The sequence below is a fragment of the Solanum pennellii genome, chromosome 12, assembly GCF_001406875.1.
Source record: "Solanum pennellii chromosome 12, SPENNV200".
Taxonomy (NCBI): Eukaryota; Viridiplantae; Streptophyta; class Magnoliopsida; order Solanales; family Solanaceae; genus Solanum; species Solanum pennellii.
This window is the reverse complement of record NC_028648.1, coordinates 82,745,077-82,770,241: the sequence shown is the minus strand read 5'-3', so window position 1 is coordinate 82,770,241 and position 25,165 is coordinate 82,745,077. Positions and strand designations below refer to the sequence as shown.

General features: G+C 35.5%; 4 protein-coding genes across 8 annotated transcripts; all 4 read left to right on the top strand.

The window, feature by feature from the left end:
• The first annotated feature begins 11 nt into the window (after positions 1 to 11).
• Positions 12 to 2,986, top strand: LOC107007330 (pentatricopeptide repeat-containing protein At5g12100, mitochondrial). The gene has a single exon (XM_015205908.2). The coding sequence runs from the start codon at positions 432 to 434 to the stop codon at positions 2,793 to 2,795; it is 2,364 nt and encodes a 787-aa protein (XP_015061394.1). The 5' UTR covers positions 12 to 431; the 3' UTR covers positions 2,796 to 2,986.
• A 488-nt stretch (positions 2,987 to 3,474) lies between these two features.
• On the top strand, positions 3,475 to 10,813 carry LOC107007519 (serine/threonine-protein kinase BSK7-like). Of its 5 annotated transcripts, none has more exons than XM_015206165.2 (13): positions 3,475 to 3,742; positions 4,646 to 4,715; positions 5,013 to 5,194; positions 5,279 to 5,496; positions 5,948 to 6,083; positions 6,818 to 6,951; positions 7,053 to 7,158; positions 7,431 to 7,516; positions 8,313 to 8,501; positions 9,363 to 9,515; positions 9,739 to 9,852; positions 10,044 to 10,309; positions 10,388 to 10,813. In XM_015206165.2, exons 3-12 carry the CDS (start codon positions 5,116 to 5,118, stop codon positions 10,287 to 10,289), a joined length of 1,461 nt encoding a protein of 486 aa, XP_015061651.1. In that variant the 5' UTR covers positions 3,475 to 3,742; positions 4,646 to 4,715; positions 5,013 to 5,115; the 3' UTR covers positions 10,290 to 10,309; positions 10,388 to 10,813. The 5 variants fall into 5 exon arrangements, with proteins under 5 accessions (XP_015061651.1, XP_015061652.1, XP_027769489.1 ...); XM_015206166.2 differs by having other exon boundaries at positions 10,391 to 10,808; XM_027913688.1 differs by having other exon boundaries at positions 4,563 to 4,715; positions 10,388 to 10,808.
• A 402-nt stretch (positions 10,814 to 11,215) lies between these two features.
• Positions 11,216 to 15,928, top strand: LOC107005450 (signal recognition particle 9 kDa protein). Its single transcript, XM_015204050.2, has 4 exons — positions 11,216 to 11,463; positions 11,549 to 11,617; positions 15,076 to 15,169; positions 15,391 to 15,928. Exons 1-4 carry the CDS (start codon positions 11,392 to 11,394, stop codon positions 15,465 to 15,467), a joined length of 312 nt encoding a protein of 103 aa, XP_015059536.1. The 5' UTR covers positions 11,216 to 11,391; the 3' UTR covers positions 15,468 to 15,928.
• Positions 15,929 to 17,041: 1,113 nt separating this feature from the next.
• LOC107005384 (protein CLT1, chloroplastic) lies at positions 17,042 to 25,105 on the top strand. Its single transcript, XM_015203968.2, has 10 exons — positions 17,042 to 17,637; positions 20,171 to 20,316; positions 20,986 to 21,023; positions 22,002 to 22,117; positions 22,911 to 23,007; positions 23,121 to 23,156; positions 23,679 to 23,729; positions 23,802 to 23,925; positions 24,110 to 24,235; positions 24,351 to 25,105. The coding sequence occupies exons 1-10, from the start codon at positions 17,174 to 17,176 to the stop codon at positions 24,518 to 24,520; spliced, it is 1,368 nt and encodes a 455-aa protein (XP_015059454.1). The 5' UTR covers positions 17,042 to 17,173; the 3' UTR covers positions 24,521 to 25,105.
• Positions 25,106 to 25,165: the final 60 nt, after the last annotated feature.

The following is a 25,165-nucleotide window of genomic DNA, read 5'->3' as shown; positions in this document are numbered from 1 at the left end:
TTAAAAAAAGTGGGGTGCTTGGCAGCGAGGAACAAAGTGAGCATCAGACATTACCATGCCAATGGGCACTACCTTCTAGCGTGCCAGGAGTTATAAACCACTGAGAACGACCACACGCGAAGGCATCGGTGTTTCTTTTGTTTGGCACGACTGGGGGAAAACACCGGGCAAACCACCCCCTTTGCAATGAACCTTCTGATTACAGAAGCTTAGGTTTCACAAGGAATTGCGTGTGACGTTCCCAACTCCACACCCCTGGAGGTGAACACAACACTTTTCCTATTAACTTTAAACAAACTGTTTTACTTATGCTGGACCGATGTGGGAAAATAAGAGAGAATATTTTACTTCTTCCTATAAACCTACATATTTTCCAAAACTATGTAACTACTTCATTCAACAAGCACAAAGAACTTGCACAGTGAGTCAATATGCTTAAGCTCCATCGTGCTTTCAAATTTGCCGGCACCGGTAATCAACATTTACCCTGCAAATGTTTCCGTTCAACCCCATTTCTACACCAAGAACAACAACTCAGTTCAATCAACAATGAAAATCCCCCAAATTGTCCATCCCAAAATCTTGTAGAACAGCTCCGGCAGCTTCGGATTCTAATTCAACAACGTCGTATGGAAAATGCAAAAGGAATCTTGGGTACCCTTATTCATACAAGTTCAGTTTCTCAACTCTACTCTCTCTTTTCACCTTCCCCTGCAAAACCCCTTTTCTCAGATTTGCTATTTTCACTGTATTTAGAGTCGAAGCTCATTAACCAAGCTGAAGAGCTTTATTCATTGATAAGGAAAGATAAAAAGTTTCCATCTTTATCAGCTATAAATGTGTTTCTTGAATCTTTGAATAGTTTAAGGAAGTATAAAAAGACCCTTGAAGTTTTCTCTGATGTAATGAATTGGGGTATAAGGGTTGATAAGGCTAGTTATGGAAAAGCTATACTGTCGGCCGTGAAAATTGGGGATTTGGGTAAAGCTTTGGAGCTGTTGGATTGTATGAGAAGTGGTAAGGTGGGTATGGATAAGTTTGTGTATAATGTAGTGATGGGTGGGTTATGTAAAGAGAAGAGAGTTGTGGAAGCGCGGAAACTGTTTGATGAAATGCTTGAGAGAAGAGTGGCGCGGAGTATGGTGACGTATAATATTCTTATGGATGGTTATTGTAAGACGGGGAAGGTAGAGGAGGCTTTTGAGTTGAGGGAAAAGATGAAGAATGATAATGTGGAGCCTAATATTGTGACGTTTAATACGTTGCTTAGTGGACTTTGTAAGTCGGGGAAGATGGAGGAAGCTAATTGCATTGTGGAGGAAATGAAGAGTTATGGATTTGTACCCGATGGGTTTACTTTTAGTATACTTTTTGATGGTCTTTCGCGATCTGATGATGTTAATTCCTCTTTAGCGTTGTATGAAGAAGTCGTTAAGACAGGGGTAAAGTTGAACGAGTATACAAGTAGTGTTTTATTGAATGGATTGTGCAAGAAAGGGAAGACGGACAAGGCTGCAGAGATTTTGAAGAAGATGCTGGGAAATGGGCTTACTCCTACAGATGTGTTGTTTAATACCATTTTGAGTGGCTATTGCAAAGAGGGCAATATGGAGAAGGCTTATTTAACTATTGATGAAATGGAGATTTCTGGAGTGAAGCCGAGTTGTGTCACATTTAATACTCTGATCACGAAATTCTGTGAATTGGGTATGATGGAAGAGGCAAACAAGTGGTTAAGGAAAATGCTTGAGAAGTCAGTTTCCCCTAATGTGCAGACGTATAACATCTTAATTGACGGATATGGGCGCAAGCAGGAATTCGTGAGGTGTTTTGAGATTCTCGAGGAGATGGAAAATAACGGATTGAATCCTAATGTAATTACCTATGGTTCTCTAATCAATTCTTTGTGCAAGGATGGTAGGCTTCTTGAAGCTGACGTAGTCCTAAGTGATATGATCAGTAGAGGGGTTAAACCAAATGCGCAGGTCTATAATATGCTTATAGATGGACATTGTATGAGAGGAAGGATGACTGATGCTTTTAGATGCTTGGAGAAGATGCTACAAAGTGATGCGGAAACAACACTCGTTACATACAATACTCTATTAAATGGGCTTTGCAAAAAGGGTATGACCAAAGAAGCTGAGGAGTTGGTCGCGGATATTCAACTCAAAGGTTTCGTTCCAGATGTTATCACATACAATTCTTTAATCTCTGCGTATTCAGATGCATGTAACAGTGAAAAGTGTTATGAAATGTATGAGAAGATGAAAACCTCTGGCATAAAACCTACAATCAACACAATTCATCCTCTAATTAGAGTGTCCAAAGAGGGTAAGAATGGACTGGTGTCAATTGAAAAAATTGTTGAAGAAATGTCCCAGATGGATCTTTCTCCTGACCGAGTTGTATATAACGAGCTCGTCCATTGCTATGCTCTACTTGGAGAAGTTCAAAAGTCACTTGCTATGCACCAAGAGATGGTGGAACGAGGAATTCCTTCTGACAAAAGGACATACAATAGCTTGATTATGGTGCATTTGAAAGAGGGAAGATGTCAAGAAGCCAAGAATTTTGTTGATCAGATGAAGGCTAACAGTATCGTTCCGAGTGATGAAACTTATAATATTTTGGTTGAAGGGCATTGCAAACTTAAAGATTTTTCCGGTGCATACATTTGGTACAGAGAGATGGTTGACAATGGTTATACTCCACCAGCCAATATTCGCGACGAGTTATTATCTGGTCTTCTAGAGGAAGGAAGATTGGAAGAGACACAGAGAAATGAGTTCTGAAGGAATTGAAGAGTGTAACACAAATGAGGATATTTCTGCTGTTGCGAAAGCATAGGATATATGGAACTTTAGTTTAAAACTTTGGCAGCAAATGAAAAGCTTGTAATATATTCAAGAATCAGTATTATTCTTGTAATATATATATTTTATTGAATATAAACATTTTAATTAATAGAATTTGAAATTCTTAAGCCCTTTAATAATTAAATTATCATTTTCTTGACAAATAAGTATATCGATAATGCTTTTGATCGTAGTCATAAATCTCATAATGGAAGAATTTGAATATAAAGAGTCATTTCTTAATGTTATTTAAGAACCAACTTACAAAGATGAAAGCTCACAATAGAAAATTAAATTATGAAAATCGCACAATTCAACGTGAGAAGATAAAAGAGAGTTTCAACAACAAATGACGCAATGAAATCATGCATTCCAAAAATGATTATCGATTAACCATTTTCGTATGAAAAAGAAAAAAAAAATAACAAGCAGATTATTAAAAATCAATTTTTTTTTGGAAAAGAAATAAACTCACTATTGAATAATAATTGAAAAGAAAGAAGGTAAGGAGACATAATTGATCAATTATGTGGTATGACAAGTTTTAATTTTGTCAAATACTGACAACTTTTTCTTAATTTTAAAAAGACAAATGATTATGGTTCTTAGGTGTCCCTAAATATAGGAAAAGGACAAGTTTATGTAGGGTGGAAAATCATGAAAGAGCCACGAAAATTGTGCTTTAGTGTTAGTACTCCAAAGAGGGATCTGTACAATCACATTTTTCATTCTATCCCATCTACTCTGTAATTGTTTATATGTATATTCTCACTTTCTACTGACTCCTTTCTCTTTCTTCTCCACTTTATTGATCTTTTGTGTCTACAGTAAATTAAACAAAGAATCACGAATTTACTCCACTGTCAGCAGGAGCTGTTATTTGGGTTAGTTTTTATATGGGTTCTTGTTGTTTTTGAGTTTTGTAAGTGGGTTATGGTGCATTTATCTTAAAGTTTTAATCTTGATGTGGGTTGAAGAAAGAATCAAGATTTCATTTTTAATGTTCGTTGAAGAAAGAATCAAGATTTCATTTTTAATGTTCTTTCTCATGTATTTCTTGAGCTGTATGTAGATATGATATGTAGATGTTTTATTTTTTATTTTTTATGGTTGTGTGTTTTAGGTGGATTTTGTATGGCATTTAGCTTGAGCTTTGATTTGACTTGGGTTGACCTATATATAACTTATTCGGTTAGTTTCTGTATGGGTTCTTGTTGTTTCTGTATGTTGGGTTTGGTGCATTTACCTTAAAGCTCTAATGTTAGTTGAAGAAAGAATCAAGATTTCATTTTTACTACTCTTTCTCATGTATTTCACTGAGCTGTATGTAGGTACATGTGTATGTGTAGATGGATTTTTATGGTTGTGTGTGTTTTTAGGTGGATTCTGTATGCATTTAGCTTGAACTTTGATTTGGACTTGGGTTGACCTATACATTACTTATTGGGTTAGTTTCTATATGGGATCTTGTTGTTTTTGTGTTTTTGTATGTGGGTTTTGTTGCATTTAGCTTAAAGTTTTAATGTTGATGTGGTTGAAGAAAGAATCAAGATTTCATTTTATTGCCCTTTATCATGTGTTTCTTCAGCTATATGTAGATACATGTATATATATGTACTTGGGTTTTTATGTTTGTGTGTGTTTTAGGTAGATTTTTTATGCATTTAGCTTGAGCTTTAATTTGACTTGGGTTGACCTATATAGAGTTCAGGTGGTGGTGAAGTTTTCTGTTTATTCAGTTGAAAAAGGAAGCTTTTTGATGGGGGCTGAATTTGGTTTCTTTGCAGAAAAAGTTCGTGTTTTGGAATTTATTTAACGTGGATTTTCAGTTCACTCAGCTTTGATATGATATTCAAGGTACTTTCTTGTGCTGATTCTGCTTATGCTATTAGTTTGATTTCTGATGGAGCGCAGTAAAATGTACATTATGCATATGGTGTTGTCGAAAAAGATTGGCCTGAGTGGAGAGAAATGGATATAGACGATTTATATAGCCGACTCCAACTAGTTTATGTTCAAGGGAATTGTTAATGAATGACCATTTTGTTGCAATTCTTTGAAACTTGATGATTTCTGTCTTTTTCTGGTGTCAATAACTAAGATAACCTTACAAGAAGAACAATGCACTTGAATTGACAATTTGGTTCAATGCAGCCAAATGCAGATCTTGAAGCCGCATAAAGTGTAATTTGTCAGGTTGTGCTACAAACTCCAAGCTACTATATCTTTAAAGACTTAAAATCTGTAGGATAGTGTGATGGGCTGTGAAAGTTCTAAACTTGCCTCGTGTTGCTGGACTGGAGAGAGTGGCCCCATTCACGAGGCTCAGAATCCTGGTATGTATATCTTTTATTGAAATATTTTCTATATAACCATCCTACTGCAGTGTTTAATAATATTTTTTTTCACGCTTCTCGTAGATGAAGAAAAAAATGAAGTTAGTGATTCACCTGCATTCTGCGAGTTTACATTTGAGCAGCTCAGGATAGCTACATCTGCATTTGCTGTAGAGAATATAGTTTCTGAACATGGCGAAAAAGCTCCAAATGTTGTTTATAAAGGAAAGCTAGAGAACCAGAGGCCGGTTGCTGTTAAACGCTTCAACAGATCTGCATGGCCTGATTCCCGGCAATTTTTAGTAAGAGCTTGTCTGTTAATTCCTTGGTATATTTCAACTCTATGGAAAAGACGTTCCCATATCCATCTACTAAAATGATATAATTTCCTTTTTCTTTTCTTATATTAAATGTTGACGATGATATTCATGCAAGAATAGAAATTTAAAATAAAAAAGTAATGAGAATAATTGGAGATCTTATTGAGTATTTGGCTGGCATCATTCCAGTTCAGAAACTTTTTAGTTACTCCTTATATTTTGTACCTAATGCATCAACAACAAAATGGAAACAGAGAAATGAATTCATGCCTTAAATTTTCGCTGCTTCTGTAGTGTCACACTCTTTTGAATGCATTTTGTAGCTTTTAGTTAACTTGTGATTTACCTGCTGACAAATACTTAAAATCCTCAATAGATTGTGGTTAAGCAATAGATTCGGACTTGATGTTCTCTCTTCATATGGAAACTTCAGGAAGAAGCAAGGGCTGTTGGTCAACTCCGCAACAATAGGTTAGCAAATCTTCTTGGCTGTTGTTGTGAGGGTGATGAGAGGTTGCTAGTTGCAGAATTCATGCCCAAAGAGACGCTTGCAAAACATCTTTTTCATTGTAAGTGCATTCACATTGATTCTTTTGTTTCCCACCTCTGGACTGGTTTCACTCCAAGGTGGGTAACTAATTCGGATTTAGTTCGCTTGCGAGTTGCGAGATACTAGTTGTTTAATTGTTTTTATTTTCTTCACTTTCTCTATTTATTCCCCACATTGGTTTTGGGGGGTGGGTGGGTGTAGCTTTTGGGGTTGGTTAAGCCAGGGTGTCATATCTTTACAAATATTAATGTTGAATACTAGAATTGCGGAACGAATTTTGTTGTGGGGATTTTTCGCTAAATTGATAAATACAAGCTGGATGAGACTACAGTTTGATCTGTTAAATTCTAATTTCTAACAAGAAAGCAAGAGCAGATCCAATCTGCGAGCTTCTTCTGATAATCCCCAAATAAAACCTTGGGTTCATGCACTGTTCCATTTTAGAAAATGATTTCCCAAACAAAGCCTAGGTTTCAAATTCTGTTCTCAGATATATTTGCTTATCAGAAATGAGATTGTGAGTGTTTAGTAGCAAGTCCATACATAAAGTTCATTATACAGATTCTACATCATACACATCAGTTTACTTTACCTAGAGAGCAACTATGGGAAAATACAAAATGAGATTGGATCCGTATTTGATTTAATTGCTTTAAGGAAGACTGAAAAATCATGAATTTACTTAGAAAGATAACATATTTCTCTGATAGTGATTCATAGAATTCAATACTTATTTGTGAGAGCTTAACTCAGGGGACACACAACCAATGAAGTGGGCAATGCGGTTAAGGGTGGCGTTGTATATTGCACAGGCTCTTGAATATTGTACAGGCAAAGGACGTGCTCTTTATCATGATCTTAATGCTTATAGAATATTATTCGGAGAAGTAAGTAGATAGTTACATCTTCAGTCTTTTAATTGGTATAGTTAAATTTTGCAGTTCAAGTACTTAAATGCCTGTAATGGTCTCTGCCGTCTATTTCACAGGATGGGGATCCCCGACTTTCTTGCTTTGGTTTGATGAAGAACAGTCGAGATGGAAAAAGTTACAGCACAAACTTGGCATTTACTCCTCCTGAATATTTGAGGACAGGTAAGAACTATCCTCTAATAAACAAACATGACCATCTTAAGGCACTTTCTAATATTACAATATTAAAGAGGAATGCTTTTTATGAGCTACTCTGACTTGATAAAAAGAACAGAGCCACTTTGACTATTATAGCATTTGTGTAGCCTTGTAGGATTTTGTTGCAATCCGTTCAATGTGTAGACTTCATTGAATTCATGGTGTTAACTACATTTATATTTCTTGTATTATTGAAATTGTTTTAGTTCGCTCAGTTCTTTTGAACTTTTTTGCAGGTAGAATCACCCCAGAGAGTGTGATATTTAGCTTTGGGACACTTCTGCTTGACCTTCTGAGTGGAAAGCACATCCCTCCTAGTCATGTAGGTTTTCCTGATAAATTTATTTCCTTTTTTAGTTAAAATACTCCTTACAACCATATAGCTCACACTTTATTGTGACTAGAAGACATGACAATGAGTGTCCTACATTCTTTCTAGTTTCTCTTCGATATCTTTCTGTGGCTACATAAATAGATTATCAATTCTTTTCTATCCAACTCAAGTTTTGAGTTTGAAGGTATCATATGTTACATACTTAATGACAACTGTAATCGCAAGGTGTCATTTGCATTTTGGATGATCTCTGCATGATCCTTCTTATCACCAAAAATTGATAATTCCTTGTTCTGGCTCAAGGGTACTGACTTCTTGTCCTTGGGATAGTCTTATTAGTTTGACATTGGCTTTGACACGTGGCCTGTCCCGTTAAATACAGACAACATTAGCAATACGTTGCGAAAATAAACAGGAAATGCTGCCACCTTTTGGGCTCTCTGAGTATGTTCCTACAAGAAAAATTATTCAATCGCTGTCTAAAAGACTTGCATCTAATTCTTTGTTCTAATATCCTAGTATCACCCCTCCTCTTCTTCAGTGATCTAGCTTGTTGAACTTAGTACTGATTCTTAGAATCTTACTGGAACAATAAGAATCATTGTTCAGAGAATTAGTGGAGTCTTCGAGAAAATGAAAGATGAGAAGCTAAACATAAATCTACAAAAAGCTTGCCAACATTGTTAAAGTCAGACATCAAATTTAAAGAAGGGTTGGGGTGGCTTCCATTTTCAATTAAGATGCTTGGTGATTACTGAAAGCATTATGTATCTACTTATGTCAGGCACTGGATCTGATAAAAGACCGGAATCTTGAGATGCTAACTGATTCTTGCTTGGAAGGTCAATTTTCTACTGATGACGGAACTGAATTGGTACGGATTGCTTCGAGATGTCTCCAGTATGAGCCTCGTGAGCGGCCGAATCTGAAGTCATTAATTTCTGCATTATATCCTCTTCAAAAAGAAGCTGAGGTTTGTGCTTTTTATATATGGTCTAATATCAATTATTAGCTTCAAGATTTTATAGATCTGGAATTTCTATACATTATGTAGGCCTGAGCTGAATTTAAATGGAGAAACATATATAGTCAATGGGGATGACAAGTGGAGAACTTTATTCTTTCTCATACCATTTACAAGTGGTATACCAAAAAGAGGAGAAACCTAGAGAGAATGGTTCTTTCTGAAAGACACCCAATCCTCTATAGTATGCACACATGAGCTATAGGGTGCACCAGTAGAAAATAAGAGATCGAACACTAGCGAATACTACTCAAATGAGCAAAAGCTCATCTCCACCCATTCAAAAGATCACTTATTTCTCTATTTCCAAATGACCCACATTAAAGCAAGAGGAGTAACATTCTAAGCCTTGTGGCTTCTTCTCCTAGCTCCACCCTTCCAGCTGAACATCAACTCCTTCATGGATTTTGGCATTACCCAAGAAATGCCGAACCATAAAATATCCTTCCATAACCTCGTGGCTAATTTGTAATGTAACAAAATATGGTCCACATCCTCACCCGTCTCCGTACAATGGAAACACCAGCTCAAGCAGACAACCTCTCATTTCCTAATATTTTAATTTTTTTTGGAACTGGTTAGATTGCCTCTCATTTCCTAAAACTCTCCACTGTTAAAATCACCCCTCAAGTAGCTAGCCACATGAAGAAGCATACCTTCTATCAGAAATCATCTACTACTTGACATAATTTAGCTAATAGTAATATATCGGCACCATTAACTTTGATTTTGCATATAGTAAAATATCAGAAATCATCTATTACTTGACATAATTTAGCTGGTTTGAAGTTTTAGTAACTTGTTTTTCAGGTTCCCTCTCATGTATTAATGGGTATATCATCTGATGGCGAAACTATGCCTCTATCTCCACTTGGTGAAGCTTGTTTGAAAACGGATTTGACTGCTATCCATGAGATCTTAGAAGCACTTGGATACAAAGATGACGGGGGAGCAGCTACTGAGGTTCGTGTATCAATAATTTTTCTATCTGGTCTTGTATATGCATGTTTTTGAACATCTATAACCTGTTCCATGTGAACACTTATTGTCCGGTTCTGCGTCATGCATGTGATTCATGGGTTTCAACTTATTGCTCATTCACATTGTAATCATATCCAGTTTATGTCTTTGAAACCCAATTTTATAAGCATCTCATGATGATCACACTTCTTTTTCTTGCTTGCAGCTTTCATTTCAGATGTGGACAGATCAGATGCTGGAAACGTTGAACTCAAAGAAAAAGGGTGATGTTGCTTTCAAGAACAAAGATTTTAGTGCTGCCATTGAATGCTATACGCAGGTTAGAAATCCACTATCCTCTTCTAAACCGGCATGTATATTCATAAGCTATCTGGCTTCCCCCTTTCCGAAGGGGAACCTTGGCGTAACTGGTAACCTGTCATGACTGTTTATGTTACACGTTACCGTGCAATGTGGATCTATTCAATTGTTGAACTATTTCGTTATCTATCACTTTGCTTGCTCTTGCAGTTCATTGACGTTGGAACCATGGCCTCACCAACTGTGTTTGTTCGTCGTTGTCTGTCTTATCTCATGAATGATATGCCACGAGAAGCTCTCAATGATACAGTACAAGCACAAGTGATATCTCCTGTTTGGCATATTGCATCATATCTGCAAGCTGCTTCTCTTTTCACATTGGGAAGGGAAAACGAGGCACAAATCGCACTTAGAGAGGCTGCCATACTCGAAGAAGAGAAAAATGCATCTGCTTGAAAGTGGCAACTGGAGCTCCTGTAAGTATCATCACTACTTATTAGTTCGAATCATCATTTACTTGGCACATGAATCACATAAGTACCTTTTTTTTCCAGCAGAAATGCAGCTGAGCTATCGATATGTCACCTCGTGTATGCAATGGTTAGTAAATTGTGTCAATAGTGAATTCTTTTGCAACATAATTGGATGAAGTTGCTTTGTATCTACAAGTTAGTCCTTGTTAATTTCGCGCTATGGAGTTATCCATCATTCCCGAGTTCTGAAGGTTGCGTTTTCCCCAGAGGGTTGGTTCCAGATAGATTTCTCGATCATCGAAAAAAACAATACCATAGGTTCCTAAAGATACAAGACCTATGGAGAAAGTATGAAGAGAGACTAGCATTCTGTAATTTTTGTACAGTACTATATGGTTTTATTATTGTGGGATTAAATTTACAAAACTATGGCAACTTATGTAACTTGCAAATTATTATTTGTACTTCCTTTATGACCAAAAAATAAAATAAAATTATTGTTTGTACTGATGTATCCTTTCTCAAAATTCTTGCTTGTAGCATCATGAAATTGTAGAATAACAGTTGTATATCATAGTCAGTAGCTAGATACGAAGGGGTTGTTGAATACATAAATTTTTATCGATGATTTATTAACAAAAGGAATTATAATTTTATATATGTTGTAATCTAATTATTCATCATCATGAGATTTACTAATATGATTTGTCGTTCGAATAGTTTGATCTTTAGTTGTTGTCATTAGCAATCGAACTTATGTATAACACGTTATAACTTTTATAATATTACGATGCAAAAATATAAACTTATGCCTCGTGCTCAGGGGCCAACGTGCTAATGACCATTACATGGGCCAATCCGGGTCGAGACCCGTTATTTGCAGGCCCATTAATATTCCCCTTTTGCTCAAGCGACTCTAAACATACCAATAAAAGACTTTTCAAACCCCTGAGGAGCAAAAATTGAAAACCTCGCCGGCCGGCCACTGAATTTAGCTCCGGCGTCGTCAACAGTCACCGAGAGAACGCTCGATTAGCAGTTATATATACATATATTTATATATAGCAGATACAGAGAGAAGAAGAATGGTGTATATAACTTCCTGGGATGATTTTGTTGAGAGATCCGTACAGTTGTTTCGCGCCGATCCCGAGAAAGTAAGTGTTCTTTGACTCCGATGAGTTCATCATTTGTTTTTTTTCGTATAAATTCATGTATTGATGGTATTTTTTTGGTTTGTAGACTCGCTATGTGATGAAATACAGACATTCTGATGGTAAATTGGTTCTCAAGGTCACTGATGATAAAGAGGTAACCTTTTTTCTATGTTTCGTGTGATTTTTAGCTACAGTTTTGTGATTTTATTAGTAGATTGTGCATACATGGATGCTAAGTTGAGTTTTGATTGTTTTTGTTACTGCTATTTCTATATCTGCATTACCATTTAGTGCAAGTGCTGGGGTTTCTATTATTGTTGTTATATCTTGGATCCTGCTGGTGTGTGTGGGAAAAGGTACAATCACACGAAATTGATAGTACAATGATGTTCACAGGTTCTATAAAGAAGTAATGATAAGCTTCTCTTAAGTTTTGAAGATCGAAATCAACATGTTTCATATTTGGGCATGTAATTGATGCAATTGAAGCTTTTGTATACATGGGTTGCTGAATTGAACTTTGATTATTTCTATCTTTTTTTGGTTGAGTTCAGTTATTGTCTTTTCTATCTCTGCATTACAATTTAGTGCAAATGTTTGGGTTCCTTTTGTTGTTGTTCTCTGATGAATCCTACTGGTGTGTGTGATAAAACCGCAATCCAACACGAGATTGGCAGTACAATTCACAGTCTTCATAATGAAGAACTGACTAGCTTCTGGTAAGTTTTGATGATCGATATCAACTTGTTTTTATATTTATGGGATAGAATCGATGCAATTGAGTCAATTGACGATGCTAGTTGTCATATTGATACATATGATGTAATAACAATTAGATCAAGCATACATATGTTCGTTTTGTGGCTACAATAAAATCATTGAGGGAAGATGTTCGTATTTTGGGGAGGCTCTGATAAATATTTTGGTTGCATAAACTTGATGTGGCTCAAATTGACATGTTTTTAAATGTCATGTTCTATCAGGAGAGTGATTAAATAATACCACTATTATTTTTGTATAATATGGGTCTAAGATGTGGTTAATGAAGCAGTGTTGTTGCTAGGGACTGAGGCGTCGTTGTTGTTCTTGTTTTATGTGGAAGCAGGGTAGCTTTAAACCTTGTTGGCTGAGGTGTTTGGTCTATATTGTAGTAGTTTTTTAGTGTGCTGTTAGGCTCTATAGAGATGAGTGTTTTTGCATTCCATAGTGGAAGTTGACATTCTTTAAGGGGAGAGGGTAGATATCCAAGTCATGCTTGATGGCATATCTTAGTGTTATTTTTTGCTTATATGTGAAGTTACGAGTAAGAGATTTCTTGTTTTGTGTCTGTTAGTATTTCATATGCACTATTTTCTTTTTCTCCTTACCAGATGTAATTACACTCATATCATGTTCATTTTCTTAATTCCTATTTCTCCTGTGGTGTATAAGTTGTTAGAATTCCTACAACTGATATATTGATAAGGTAGAACTCTAAAGAGATTCAATGTTTGGGAAGAGCTAAAGTGAGAATCAGATGAGAACACTGCTTAGCTGAGAAGTACATGGAAAGAATTGATTAAGAGGATGTCTGGTTATGTTTGATTTTAAAAGAAGTCTTTTCTTTCCTTTATGACCAAGGATTGTGGAACCAACTAGTTAAACTCCTAAAGAAGACACGACTTTGGTGCAATGATGCCAACAATTAGACAGCATCTCGAGAAAAGCTTTTATGGTCTAAAAAGTGGAGTCATCTGCAATCCTTGTACCTGAGCGGGCCAAAACATTATAGTAACCCAGATGATATTTTTTGTTGTTTCTCAAATGGATAGTATCATTGTTGGACCACATTCTGCTATATTTACAATAGCAAATATTTCTCTTTCTTAAAGTTAAAAACTTATATCATGTACATGCTTTTGTTTGGATGTTCTTGAAGTTGATTCTTCTGGTGAAAAGGCAAAGAGGGTTAAAGATTTAGTAGTAAAAGAAAATGTTTAGCCTTTTAAGGTGGGGAGAAAGGAAGGGGAAGTGTGGAGTCGAAGGGTAGAGACAGACAGACAGGGTGATCTGTTTTATCAGATGACCTGTTCCTCTTTGAGATTATTAGGGGATGGCTTTTAAGCTTACTTTTTGTGAAGCTTCTTAGGATAGGTCGATGACTTAGCCAATTTTCTTTATTCTCTAATCACATAGTTAGAATTGTCCAGATATTTTGCTGGAATCTCATCTAGGCTTCATACGTCTGCCTAAACTTCAGTAGAGGGCACATTTAAGATCCTTGATGCTGTACCTACCATGCTTTTCCTTTCTCTCTCATATTTTTTATGGTTCAGCTCTCCTATGGGTTTTTAAATATCCGAGAAATCTCATAGTTTCCATCTTCGAAACTCAGATGGATAATGAGTCAGTCCTTTTACCAGACTTGGTCCACAACAGGATTCAAACTTGTGACGTGCGCTACACGTCCCTCATTGTGCTACCTTTGCCATTTCTCAAATCGCTGAGGCCTCTCCATTGTCCTTTTTCCCTCAACATATTTTTATTTCTCTCTTATTACCTAGCTTGTGGTGAACATTATTTCTTTTGGTTCTCCTATATCATTAGAACATACCTCAGCTCTTTTGCAGTTTACTTGGTGACTGGACATTCTGCCAAAAACTGTGATGATACCCATATTCTAAAGTTACAAGTACCTCCATGGAAAAGTAATGGAGAATAGTCCTAAAATAATTGTGTTTTATTTTGGTTTCAAAATGTTTGTGTTGGCTTGTATAATTCTGATAGTGAAGTGGTCATTGTTAGGAGAAAATACGATCATCTTCCACTTCCTCTGTGCTGAAACTAGAAAGACTCAATTAGTGCCCCTTCCTATTCCTACCTTTCAGCCCCCTCCCCCAAAACCCAACCCAACCCAACCCAAAAAAGGGTATGGAATCATAGCAGCATCGCTGATAGTTATATGATGAAGTGTTGAAATAGGTGGCCTGTGTTGCCATACGCCCTTTGCCTTGTGGAGTGTGGTGATGTAATCATCTTTCTTGTAAACAAACCTTCAAGTAATGTCTATTATGTAGAGTGTGTGTTTGCATGTTTTCGGGTTAAATGAAGGACAACGTGATGATTTTATAATTTGTTTTTGTATTAGATATTATATCAGTGATATCCATACATGTTATCTCAAGTGAGTTTCACTCTTCTTTTATTCTCCTCTTGTCCTTAACTTAGACTACCCACCCTACTTGCATAGTAAAATTTTCAAACGAAGAGGCGTCAGTTGAGCCCTCCCTTCTCTACCTTTAGCTCTGCAGACATTGTTATTTCTTCACGGTGTTGAATATAGTTGTTATTCAGTCTTTGCATCAAATATTTGGGTTTCTCTTGTTGTTTTCGCGTGAATGAAAAGAGGAACATTTGCTGCTCCTCTAGAAAAGAGGAACATTTGCTGCTCCTCTTATGTAATATTTCCCTTTTATGCATTTGGTAGCTCATAACTGTGGACTTCTGTAGCTCTGTTATATTAGATATTTGGTATATAACGTATCCTGTATCCCATGATTGATGGGTGTATGTCAGAGAATTTTCCATATTGATTGCCTGTTCTAATGGTTTGTATTTTTAATTCCTTGCTAGTGTATCAAGTTTAAGACTGACCAAGCCCAAGATGCCAAGAAGATGGAGAAACTTAACAACATTTTTTTTACCTTGATGTCTCGTGGTCCAGACGGTATTACTTTTTCAAACTTTCTTCACATGGTACCTTGTTTGTTTGGTACAAGTAACATCCAATGACAATCTGATCTTTACTAATTACTCGCATGTACCTTGTTAGACATGCTTCTATCTGTGCGTGTATTGATTTCTAAGAAGTTCTATTCGATACTTGCATAGTTGCATCTCCCTGATGCTCCAGTCATTGTAATGCTCTGCAAGTTCTTTTCGTTGCAGCTGATATATCTGAAGTGGGTGGCAAAGAACAGATGGAGGCACAAGCACCTAAGAAAGGAAGAGGAAGGAAACAATAATTCTTCGATGGGTTTGTTGCTGCAACTCTCTTACTGCTGTGAAGATAAATTTTTGAAACCTGCAAGGAATTTTTCTCTCCAACTTCTTTTTGTATTATTAGTGGAACAGATCTTTTTTGCTTTTTGAAGATAGCCCTTTTAATTTGCAAGCGTATCTTAGCTTATTTATCTTTGCAGAGCTAAACTTGAGGATAAACTAACTAGACTAGACAAATATTATCCAAGTAGTCTTTTTGTGTCCCATAATGTTTAAGACTGATGAAAGAAAATGTTCAAGACTGTACACACCACCGTCCTCTCTAGACTCTACTTGTGGGGTTGCACGAGGTCTGTTATTGTTGCATAATGTGTTAGGTATCTGCTTTGGAACCTTACTCATTACTCATTAGAGTTCGTGCTGGGAAGTTCCACTTTGGGGCTTAACGCTCTTTACTAAGAGCTATTTTATCCTCAAGATCGAACTCAAAATCTTCTCTTAATGATTAGTATTCCTTTGTTTCAATTTGTTCGTCTACTTTCTTCTTTTGTTTGTTTCAAAATATACTTCTCTTTCCCTTTTTAGTGACTCTTTTAACAACTTCATATTTTTTCCAAAATCATACGAACAAATTGAAATGAATGTTCAGTTTATGAGATTGACGTGGAGTGGAAGAGCCACGACACTTTCTTACTGGATCTCATTGGAGGCGGTGGATGTATGACGTTTGGAGTTGTCACTGAACCACCCCATGAAAGAAAGAGTAATCTGTTTTCATGTGGGTCAACTTTGTAAGGTTTGTGTCAAAAGTGCTAAGAGTTTTTTTGTCTTTTAATGTTTTAAAAATTTCCTTTTCCTCTTTTTTTTTTTTTTTTTCTAGTCGCTACATTTACCTTTTTAAAGTAGGGGACCTTCACTAATGATTTAACACAATCAATAAAGTGTCAATTATTCTACATAAAATATTCTAGTTATTACTACTACTGAAGAAGGACCACACATTAAAAGATTAAAAAACCACCAAGATTCTTTTGATAAAACCAATGGCTAAAGGCTGCGTCAACTTCAAATAATGACACAAATGAAATGAAATGAGTAGATATCTTGTGTATCTTTTTTTTTTTCAAGTCAATATTGTCACCTAAAATAATTACAAATTAAAGCTACTAACTTCGATTGATTCATATATTCTATTCTACCTTCCCACAACTACTATCATGATTATTGCTAACAAGAATTTCCCATTCGGAAAGATTATTCGACAAATCATTAGGTTTAAAGTTAGTGTTTCACTGTTATGATATCGATAGATTTACTATTTTAGCGTTGTTATCGAACATTTTAAGTTGAGCATGCATATAGTTTTATACCATTAAGAAGAAGGAGAGAATTTGAAGACTTTTATCGAATGCATTTTCGAATTTAAAACTTTTATAGAATAGAAATTTAAAAATAAAATAAAAAATGCTTACGTATGCTATGATGTGAATGACTATATAATCTGTTTTCTTCGTTGTAACTTCCAAATTAAAATTTAAAAAAATGGAGATAATTTTTTATTTCCTATTTTGTCCTTATGTGTTTTTCTGTCGTAATCACTATCATATTACCCAAAAAAAAAATGGTTATATAATTGTTTCTTCTCAAAATTCTTATTACTAATAATAACTGAAAGAAAAAAAAAATCTGTTTTACGTATTTTCGTAATTGATAATTGTACAATCTCACCATGTCGGTTTGTACTCGCCGGATAATCACCGGCGAATTGTCGTCGCCGATAGCAAGGTATCATATTCCGGTAACAAAACTTCCAGCTGTCCGGTCACCGGATTATCTCTCTTCCACATCTGTTCGTCATTTCATAAGCAATACTCGCCGGCCGAACTCAATTGTTAGCAGATCAACGAGAACGAAATTCTACGTAATTGCGGTAGCGGAATCGACCGGTGTGTTCCGCCGCGGCGGACGCGATGGCGGAGAGAATGGGGAATGGAGGACGAGGAGGAGGTGTGCGGTGGGAGATCAAGTTGTGGAGATTAATGAGAACCGGAAAAGTAGTAATCGACTGGCGGAGGTGGCGGTTGCAGCGACGGCTACGGTGGTGCTAGGTGTAGGGAATCGCGTGCTTTACAAGTTGGCGTTAGTGCCTTTGAAGAACTATCCTTTCTTCTTGGCTCAACTTGCCACTTTCGGGTAATTTTCTTTTCCTAACAATTCTCAATCTTTCATATTAGTTCATTCTTGTTAACCAGATTAATTTTAAATGAGTTTAAGTGTAAAATAATTTATCTCAAAATTATAATATTATTTTTAATTTTGAGATAATTTATTTTCAATCAAATAAGTCACCAAGTTAATAAGAGGGATATAATTTTCTAATTTGTGAAAATAGATAAATATAATAAAATATCTATTGAGAGTCTATTTCCTTTTTTGACCTTTGAGCTAATAAAAAAAGAAATTCTAGTTATGAATATTTTTACTATATATTTTTCAGTGGACAATAGTGCTTATTTATTTTTAGAAAGCAAAATGAGTTCACAATTATTATTTTTAATATAACTGACCAACTTAGCACGCCTCCAAATGAACCTTAAAATGCACATCTTGATTTAATTAAAGTTTAAATGCATGCACGGAATATCAAATGAAAAAAATATTATTCCCTTTGTCTATATTTACTTGTTCATATTTTCTTTTTTATATGTTCCTATTTACTTGTTCATTTTGACAAATCATGAAAGGACAAATTTTATTTTTCTATTATATCTTCATTTAAACTTTTTGAAAACTTTTACGTTTTAATTTATTCTTTTTGAAACCATATTTAATAAAGATATAACTGTAACTTCACTATGTTAATTATTGTTATCTTAATATATGTGTCTTTTTAAAAGTGGACAACTAAATAGGGACAGAGGGAGTACATATTATCTCATACTGACTCAAGTATCGAATGATGATTTGAAAATATAATTAACAATTTTTTTTAGTTTCCTTGTTAAACCGCAAATTTAAATACAAAGGAGAATTTACCCTTCCGCTATATTTTAGGTAATCCGAGTGAATAGTGTAAGTCAACTATCTATTTGTTATTTCCTTGGATCTATTATACTTCACCTTTTTTTCTCCATGTATTTTAGTAATACATTAATTAAGAAATAATTTTACATATTCCACATTTATTAGAGTAAAATTAGTAAATCGATACTTTTTTTTTTTATAGTTTTTCTGCCTTCACAATGTAGGGATAAGTTATGCGTACACTTAACCATCTTCAAACTCTACCTATGAAATTAACTCTACCTATGAAATTATATTGAATATATTATTTTGTTATTGTTGACTTATTAAATATAGAATTTTTGTTCTTATTAATGCTCCATGTAAATCCATTTTGTAATGTGTGCCCTTAGCTGAAAGACAAAAGTTCCTTCACAAAAATAAAGAAAATGGAAAGTCACGTGAGAAATTCCAAGGTCACGTGACATGATGTCAAGGGTAATAGAGTCATTTAAAGGTACTGCCTTTTTATGTCAGTGTCAGTCCTTGTCATACTTTCCATAGATGGGGGTAATAGAGTAATTCAATTTTGATAATGCATAGTATTAGTGATTCACAATGAAAAGAATAAAACTTTGCATAGTCTCTTTCAATTTACTATCACTTTCCTTACCTAGAATGTGTTCTTCTGACTGCACCTTGGACCCACTGGACCATATAACCATAGTTTTCTAGTCATCCTAATGATGCATCATCAGTTATTGGGGGTGTAGGTAAAATGTTATCGTCGTGCCAAAATTTATAGTAATTAATAGTAAGTTTATTTCTTAATCAAGTCCATCAAGTGCTACATTTGACTCTAACCTGAGCTATGCTCGGCCCATCACTTAAGCCTCACCATTGATAGGATGTTGATGTTACTCAATGATACCTCAACACAATGTCTGTGCTGGGAATCGAACCACTTATTAAGATAAAGCGCTTATCATCATGTCAAAAATGAGCACAACTTTATTTATTAACCAAGTTCATCAAGAAAGCACTATGTTTGACCATGACACTGATCGGGGTCATCCCATAGGCAGAATGATATGTTACCTTAACACTGATCGGGGTCATCCCTGCAGGATGATTTTGCTCTACATTGTTTGTGATACTTGATGAATGGGATAACTTTATTATGCAATTTATTAGGGGAGATTGAATTGTGTGCCCTGTACCTTTTTTTTGCCTGGTTTCCAGATTTGGTTCAAATGATGTTTTAAATGAGATGAATCAGAAACAGCAGAACTGTTATATTAATGTCACATTGGTTCTGATGAACTGGCTATTATAGTTAACTCTCTAACAGCCACACAAGTTCAGTTTTAAGCCAACTTTAGGTAGTATTGAAAGTGCAAGGATCTGGTCCTATCCGACCCAACCTCTGAACTTAGAAGAGGTGGCTTGTTGGGACGGTAGAACGGGGATTCATGAACTTTGAAAGTGTGACTAAAGTAATTGTTAATATTCCTCTATCACTTAACTCACATTACCAAGACTTAAGAAAATAAAAATCATATGTATAAGTTCTTTAGTTTCTCGCTGGATATGCTGAATACCCGAGTACAGTGCATCAATAATAATAATTAGTAGACACATTTGTTACTGATTCTTTTATATCCAATTGTTTTGTTTAATAGTTGGAATAACTTAATTTCTTCTTTTGTCTTCTTTCACCCAGATATGTACTCGTATACTTCTCTATCTTATACGTACGGTATCATACTGGCAAGATTACTGATGAAATGCTTTCCCTTCCAAAAATTCCATATGTTGCTGTTGGTCTATTAGAGGCTCTTGCTGCTGCGTCTGGCATGGCAGCTGGTGGTAAGACAATGTTTATGCTGAATCAAATTACTAGAATATCCAGTAGATGTTTTAAAGTATTTTCGTTACTCAAATTGAATGTCTCTTTGTCAACTATGATATTCATCAAAACATTATTTCTTCATGTGCTTTTATTACTCCTACTAATTAGATGGGAGTACCTGCAATGTTTCCTATGTAATAGGTAAGTAACTTCTATGGAAATAAGACATTATGTTGAAAGTAAAAAATTCAAAGCAAATATAGAGCACTTCTAATACTTTTCAGTTCGAAGTTCTTACTTCGTATAATGTTAGCCTAGAAATCTGAAAAGGAAGGTGATATCCTTTAAAATTGAAGATGCTATGAAACACAACTATCTAAGCAGATTATGTTTAATCGAAGTGTTTATTGAAAAGGAGTGCCATAAGTAATTGCAAACGTCTAAAGACGTTTCATTGTTTACAAAATAGAAAGAGTCCTTTTGACAAGACTTATACAAGTTGCTCTCGAAATGCCAATTTGTTGACAGCTTGTATTATTTTTCATTTAGTTCATGGACCTCTCTATTTGAAATTTATTTCCGGATCTTCTGTTCTTTTCGTGAAATCTTGAACGTGAGAATTTATATAACTTTGCCGATTTTCGACTCTTTACTTAATGCTTTGTTATTATTCTCTTCTAAAACAGCTATTCTTTCCGGGGCCACAATTCCAGTACTCTCACAGGTAATAAAAATTTGAAATTTGTATCCTTTCACTTTTTTTTTTGAATTCTTAGAGCATATACTGATAATGAGCCACATGATTTTAGGTTTTTACGAAATGTATCCATCAGTTCAAGTGCCTAAGTCTGTTGATGGAAAACTAGGAAGCTTGCCTGAAAACTTGATTGTAGGACCTAACACTTAGAAGATAGGGAAACAAAAACCAAAAATAAGGAGTGGGTGCTAATATAGTAGTGGCTTGACTGCATAAATATATTTGTTCAAACAATTTTACGCTCATCTCATAGAACATTGTCTACGAAGACGATCGAACAATTTGATTGTTGACATTAATGGGTTCATTTCTTAACCACTGTTATTAAATACATGTAATTAGAAAGATTAGCTGGTCACCCTAAAACATATGATTTCGATAATGGGCAATCAAATGTTGTAAAGATGTGCAGTCATATAAGTTGATCACATAAAACATAAGGCACAAGTAGTGTGCATAGAAGAGGATAAGAATGAGATGAAGTCATTTGGTTATGTCTTTTTTTGGACCTCCAAATGCACAGACTTGTAGAATTGATACTAAGATTATTGAAAGTGCTAAAGTGGATGAGGTAGATCCAGTTCATATAAAAAACCTACAGACTCTTAAGTATATATTCGGACTTAGCAAAGAATAGAACAAAACAGAAGCAAAAGATCCATATATATTTGGCAGGATTCTTTTTAGTTTGTCTAGAGATTTTCATGTCAGTGTAAAATTTATAAAACTCACAATTTTGGGATACAGAAAAAGACAAATGAATGAACGATTGAGTATTAAGATGAAATGGTCCAAATGAATATTGAGGACCCCAACTAGTGTGAGATTGAGGCATAGTGCTTGTTGTTGTTTTATGGACATGCTTGTAGGCTTACTTCTTGTAATGCTTCCTGCGATAAGTTAATTGAATCTGTTATTTAACTCGGCCATCTGTTGATCTTGCAGAGCTTTCTTGTCTGGCAACTTCTCCTGTCTTTTATTTTCCTTGGAAGAAGATATAGGCTCAACCAGTTGTTTGGGTGCTTTCTTGTGTCTGTTGGTGTTATAGTAACTGTAGCAAGGTATGTGACAATTTCTGTCTATAGCTTTTTGAGAATTACGTAACAATCAGTTTGCAAAAGTGTCTGGAAGTTTCTAACTACTGAGACCTGAAGCCTCGTCGTCTATTTAGTTTGTGGTGATAGCTCTTCCTAAGTATGTCTATGCTCCTCTTGGATTTGGCCGTGCCATTGAGGCTGGTCAGTCTCATGCGATGCAGTGTCATTGAGGAATGCACTTACAAAAAAATAAAACAAGAGTTCTTCCTAAAGTGGTTCTAAATCTTGTTGTCATGTGATGTTTCAGAAAACTTATTGATGCACATAAAATTGCTTGGAAGTCAACGTCTATCTTCTCTATATTGTTTAGTGAAAACGTATAACAATAAAACCACCTAAAGTTCAAATGGTGAAGTGTTGTAGTTGTGCTTTCTCTTTCTGCGTATGGATGATGCTCAGCTGCATATACGTATCATTAGTGTTCCCTTTGTCAAAATTATTTGTCATTGAACTAGAGATTTTGAGAAACCATTCAGATGTTTCTATAATTCTAAAGTATCTACAGTAACCATGCCCGTAAAGTGTGCATCATCCTATCACACTCCAAACTTCTATCTTATCCTTATTATTGTGTTTGGTTAGGTAGGACTTCCACGTTATTTATAGCTCATGCATAAATGAAATCTTTGAAATGATAATCTACTTGCAACAAGAGTTATCCTCTTTGGAAAATCTTTGTTTGCAATTAAGTTTGAATGAGGAACCATACTTTCAAATAGTGGTTGAATTTCCTGATCATCTCTTACTTAATTTGCAGTGGATCTAGTGCTGGTTCTTTGATGGAAGGTGGTGTATTTTGGAGTCTTTTGATGATAGTTTCTTTTTTGTTACAAGCTGCGGATACTGTCTTGAAGGTTCATACCTTCCTTTTTATTTCCTCTCTTCTTCTTTCAATAGGATTTTGGGGTTTTGTCATCTTCATGATGCAGTATGATTTACCTAGAGGATTCATTTTCCTTGTATGCAGGAAGTAATATTCCTGGATGCTGCTAAAAGGCTGAAGGTAGGCATGCTGCAGATTTTTCTATCACTCTCTCAGTTTCAATTTATTTGTCTTGTTTTGACTTGACACGAAGATTAAGCAAGTAAAGAAAAACTTTTAAATCTTGTGGTCTTAAACTAGAGAAATGTTGAATGTACCTAAATGTTCTTTAATCTTGTGGTCTTAAAAACGTTATGTGAAAATTTGAAATCAAAGAGTTGCTAAAAAAGGGAAAGAGACATCTTTTTTAAATAGACTAAAAAAGAAAGTAAGACAAACAAATCGAAACAGAGGGAGTACATGATTTAGCTGCTAAAAGTCAGAAAACCATTATCTGAATAAGAAGTTTATCTTTGTCCAAAAGTAAGAGGAAACTTGTTCTGCTACTAAAAAGAGTCGTACCTAGACTTGAATGTCTTTAGTCACCTTGCCTAGGTTCAGTTAGCCCACAAAAATGTATGTTGAATTCCTGACTTTGCTCTGTTATTTCTTGACATACTAAGATTTGATGGTCTTTTTCTTAATTTCCCATGGTATAAGCAGGGAGGTACTGTTGATCTGTTTGTTGTGAACTCTTTTGGATCCGCTTACCAGGTAGGCATCTTATGCTACTTATCACTCACTGTATTCTTTTCCTTACTGAAACTGGTTCGACATCTTTTGCAGGCAGTATTTATATGCCTTCTCCTCCCATTTTTGTCGAAGTTATGGGGTGTTCCATTTACTCAACTGCCAAATTATCTTAGAGATGGTGCTGCATGCTTTTTGAACATCGGCACATTATCCAGTGGTAAGTGGTGAAATAGTTTGAGTTAGCTTCTGATGATGCACGAAAAGGAGAAGCATGAATAATGAACTTTGGACCTAATTCGACCCCAAAAGCTAGATCATGCGATTTTTTCTTCTCAATTTATTACTCTTTGATTCAAAGACAGAACACTGATTGTAGTTATTTCTTTCTCATCTTGTTCTAGGGTGTGCTGGTGCACCTCTTCTACCGCTTCTGTTTATCATTGTCAACATGGGTTACAATATATCATTGTTACATCTGCTTAAGATCTCCTCTGCTGTGCTATCTTGTCTCGCATCTACAGTTTCAGGTATTTCACTGACACTAGCAGATTTAGTCTCAGCTTACTGCAGTTGAAACCTTTTCTTCTAGACGAATATCTAGGCTCTACTGACCTCAATTTCTTTTGATACTTTTCTCTGCAGTACCAATATCAGTCTTTTTATTCACATTACCATTACCATATCTTGGCGTTGCGTCCTCCCTCCCACCTGGTTTCATTTCAGGAGCCATCATCCTCGTCATAGGAATGCTTGTCTATACTTGGAGGCCATCAAGTCGCCTAAAAAATCAGGAAGTTGATTGCCACTGTTAACTGCTTGTCTATACTTGGAGGCCATCAAGTCGCCTAAAAAATCAGGAAGTTGATCGCCACTGTTCACATTTGAGAATGAAGATAGGACACCATTCTCCAACTTCCACAAGAAGTAAACGAGGGATCAAGACATGCATGGTGAATTGTTTTTCAGTTCTAGCCTTTCAAACCACTTTTCTGAAAATCGTTATCAATCAATGGAGGTTTGACAGGACTATTGCTCAAATCCATTGCTCTTTTTAAATGCATGGAGTCTGTACCATTCATGTCCTTGTGAATTTGTTCCGTTGCCAGAGTAAAGTTGGGTGCTATATATCTAGAGGTACAGAAACAGGGGCTGAAGTAGAAGCTCAGATGCGGGTGCAGGCAAACCCACTAGTTTTTTTACTCGTGTATTTGTGTTACAAAATTCATTGAATATAAACACATAAAATTTTGAACCGATCATTAGCGCTTGAAATTGTTGTCCTAAAATTCAGCTTTTGGGCTGTTCTGCTGTTGTAATTTTGTACTGTTAATATTCTAGTAGGATTTTACTTAAAACTGTGTTTTATAGCGACATTCTAGAGGTTTTGACAAACTGTATATGGTTATTCTGGCTGAACTAATCCACAGGTGCTGTTAAAGGCTCTTCAAAGTTAGTTC

What these genes read in the sequence shown, in the direction of transcription:
- LOC107007330 (XM_015205908.2), top strand. Translation starts at nt 432, where the DNA reads ATGCTTAAGCTCCATCGTGCTTTCAAATTTGCCGGCACCGGTAATCAA.
- LOC107007519 (XM_015206165.2), top strand. Translation starts at nt 5,116, where the DNA reads ATGGGCTGTGAAAGTTCTAAACTTGCCTCGTGTTGCTGGACTGGAGAG. An exon ending in ACGGGGGAGCAGCTACTGAG is followed by an intron (nt 9,516 to 9,738) that starts GTTCGTGTATCA and finishes TCTTGCTTGCAG; the next exon opens with CTTTCATTTCAGATGTGGAC. An exon ending in CCATTGAATGCTATACGCAG is followed by an intron (nt 9,853 to 10,043) that starts GTTAGAAATCCA and finishes TTGCTCTTGCAG; the next exon opens with TTCATTGACGTTGGAACCAT.
- LOC107005450 (XM_015204050.2), top strand. Translation starts at nt 11,392, where the DNA reads ATGGTGTATATAACTTCCTGGGATGATTTTGTTGAGAGATCCGTACAG. An exon ending in TTCGCGCCGATCCCGAGAAA is followed by an intron (nt 11,464 to 11,548) that starts GTAAGTGTTCTT and finishes TTTGGTTTGTAG; the next exon opens with ACTCGCTATGTGATGAAATA. An exon ending in GATGTCTCGTGGTCCAGACG is followed by an intron (nt 15,170 to 15,390) that starts GTATTACTTTTT and finishes TTTTCGTTGCAG; the next exon opens with CTGATATATCTGAAGTGGGT.
- LOC107005384 (XM_015203968.2), top strand. Translation starts at nt 17,174, where the DNA reads ATGTCGGTTTGTACTCGCCGGATAATCACCGGCGAATTGTCGTCGCCG. An exon ending in GCTCAACTTGCCACTTTCGG is followed by an intron (nt 17,638 to 20,170) that starts GTAATTTTCTTT and finishes TCTTTCACCCAG; the next exon opens with ATATGTACTCGTATACTTCT. An exon ending in CATCGGCACATTATCCAGTG is followed by an intron (nt 23,926 to 24,109) that starts GTAAGTGGTGAA and finishes ATCTTGTTCTAG; the next exon opens with GGTGTGCTGGTGCACCTCTT.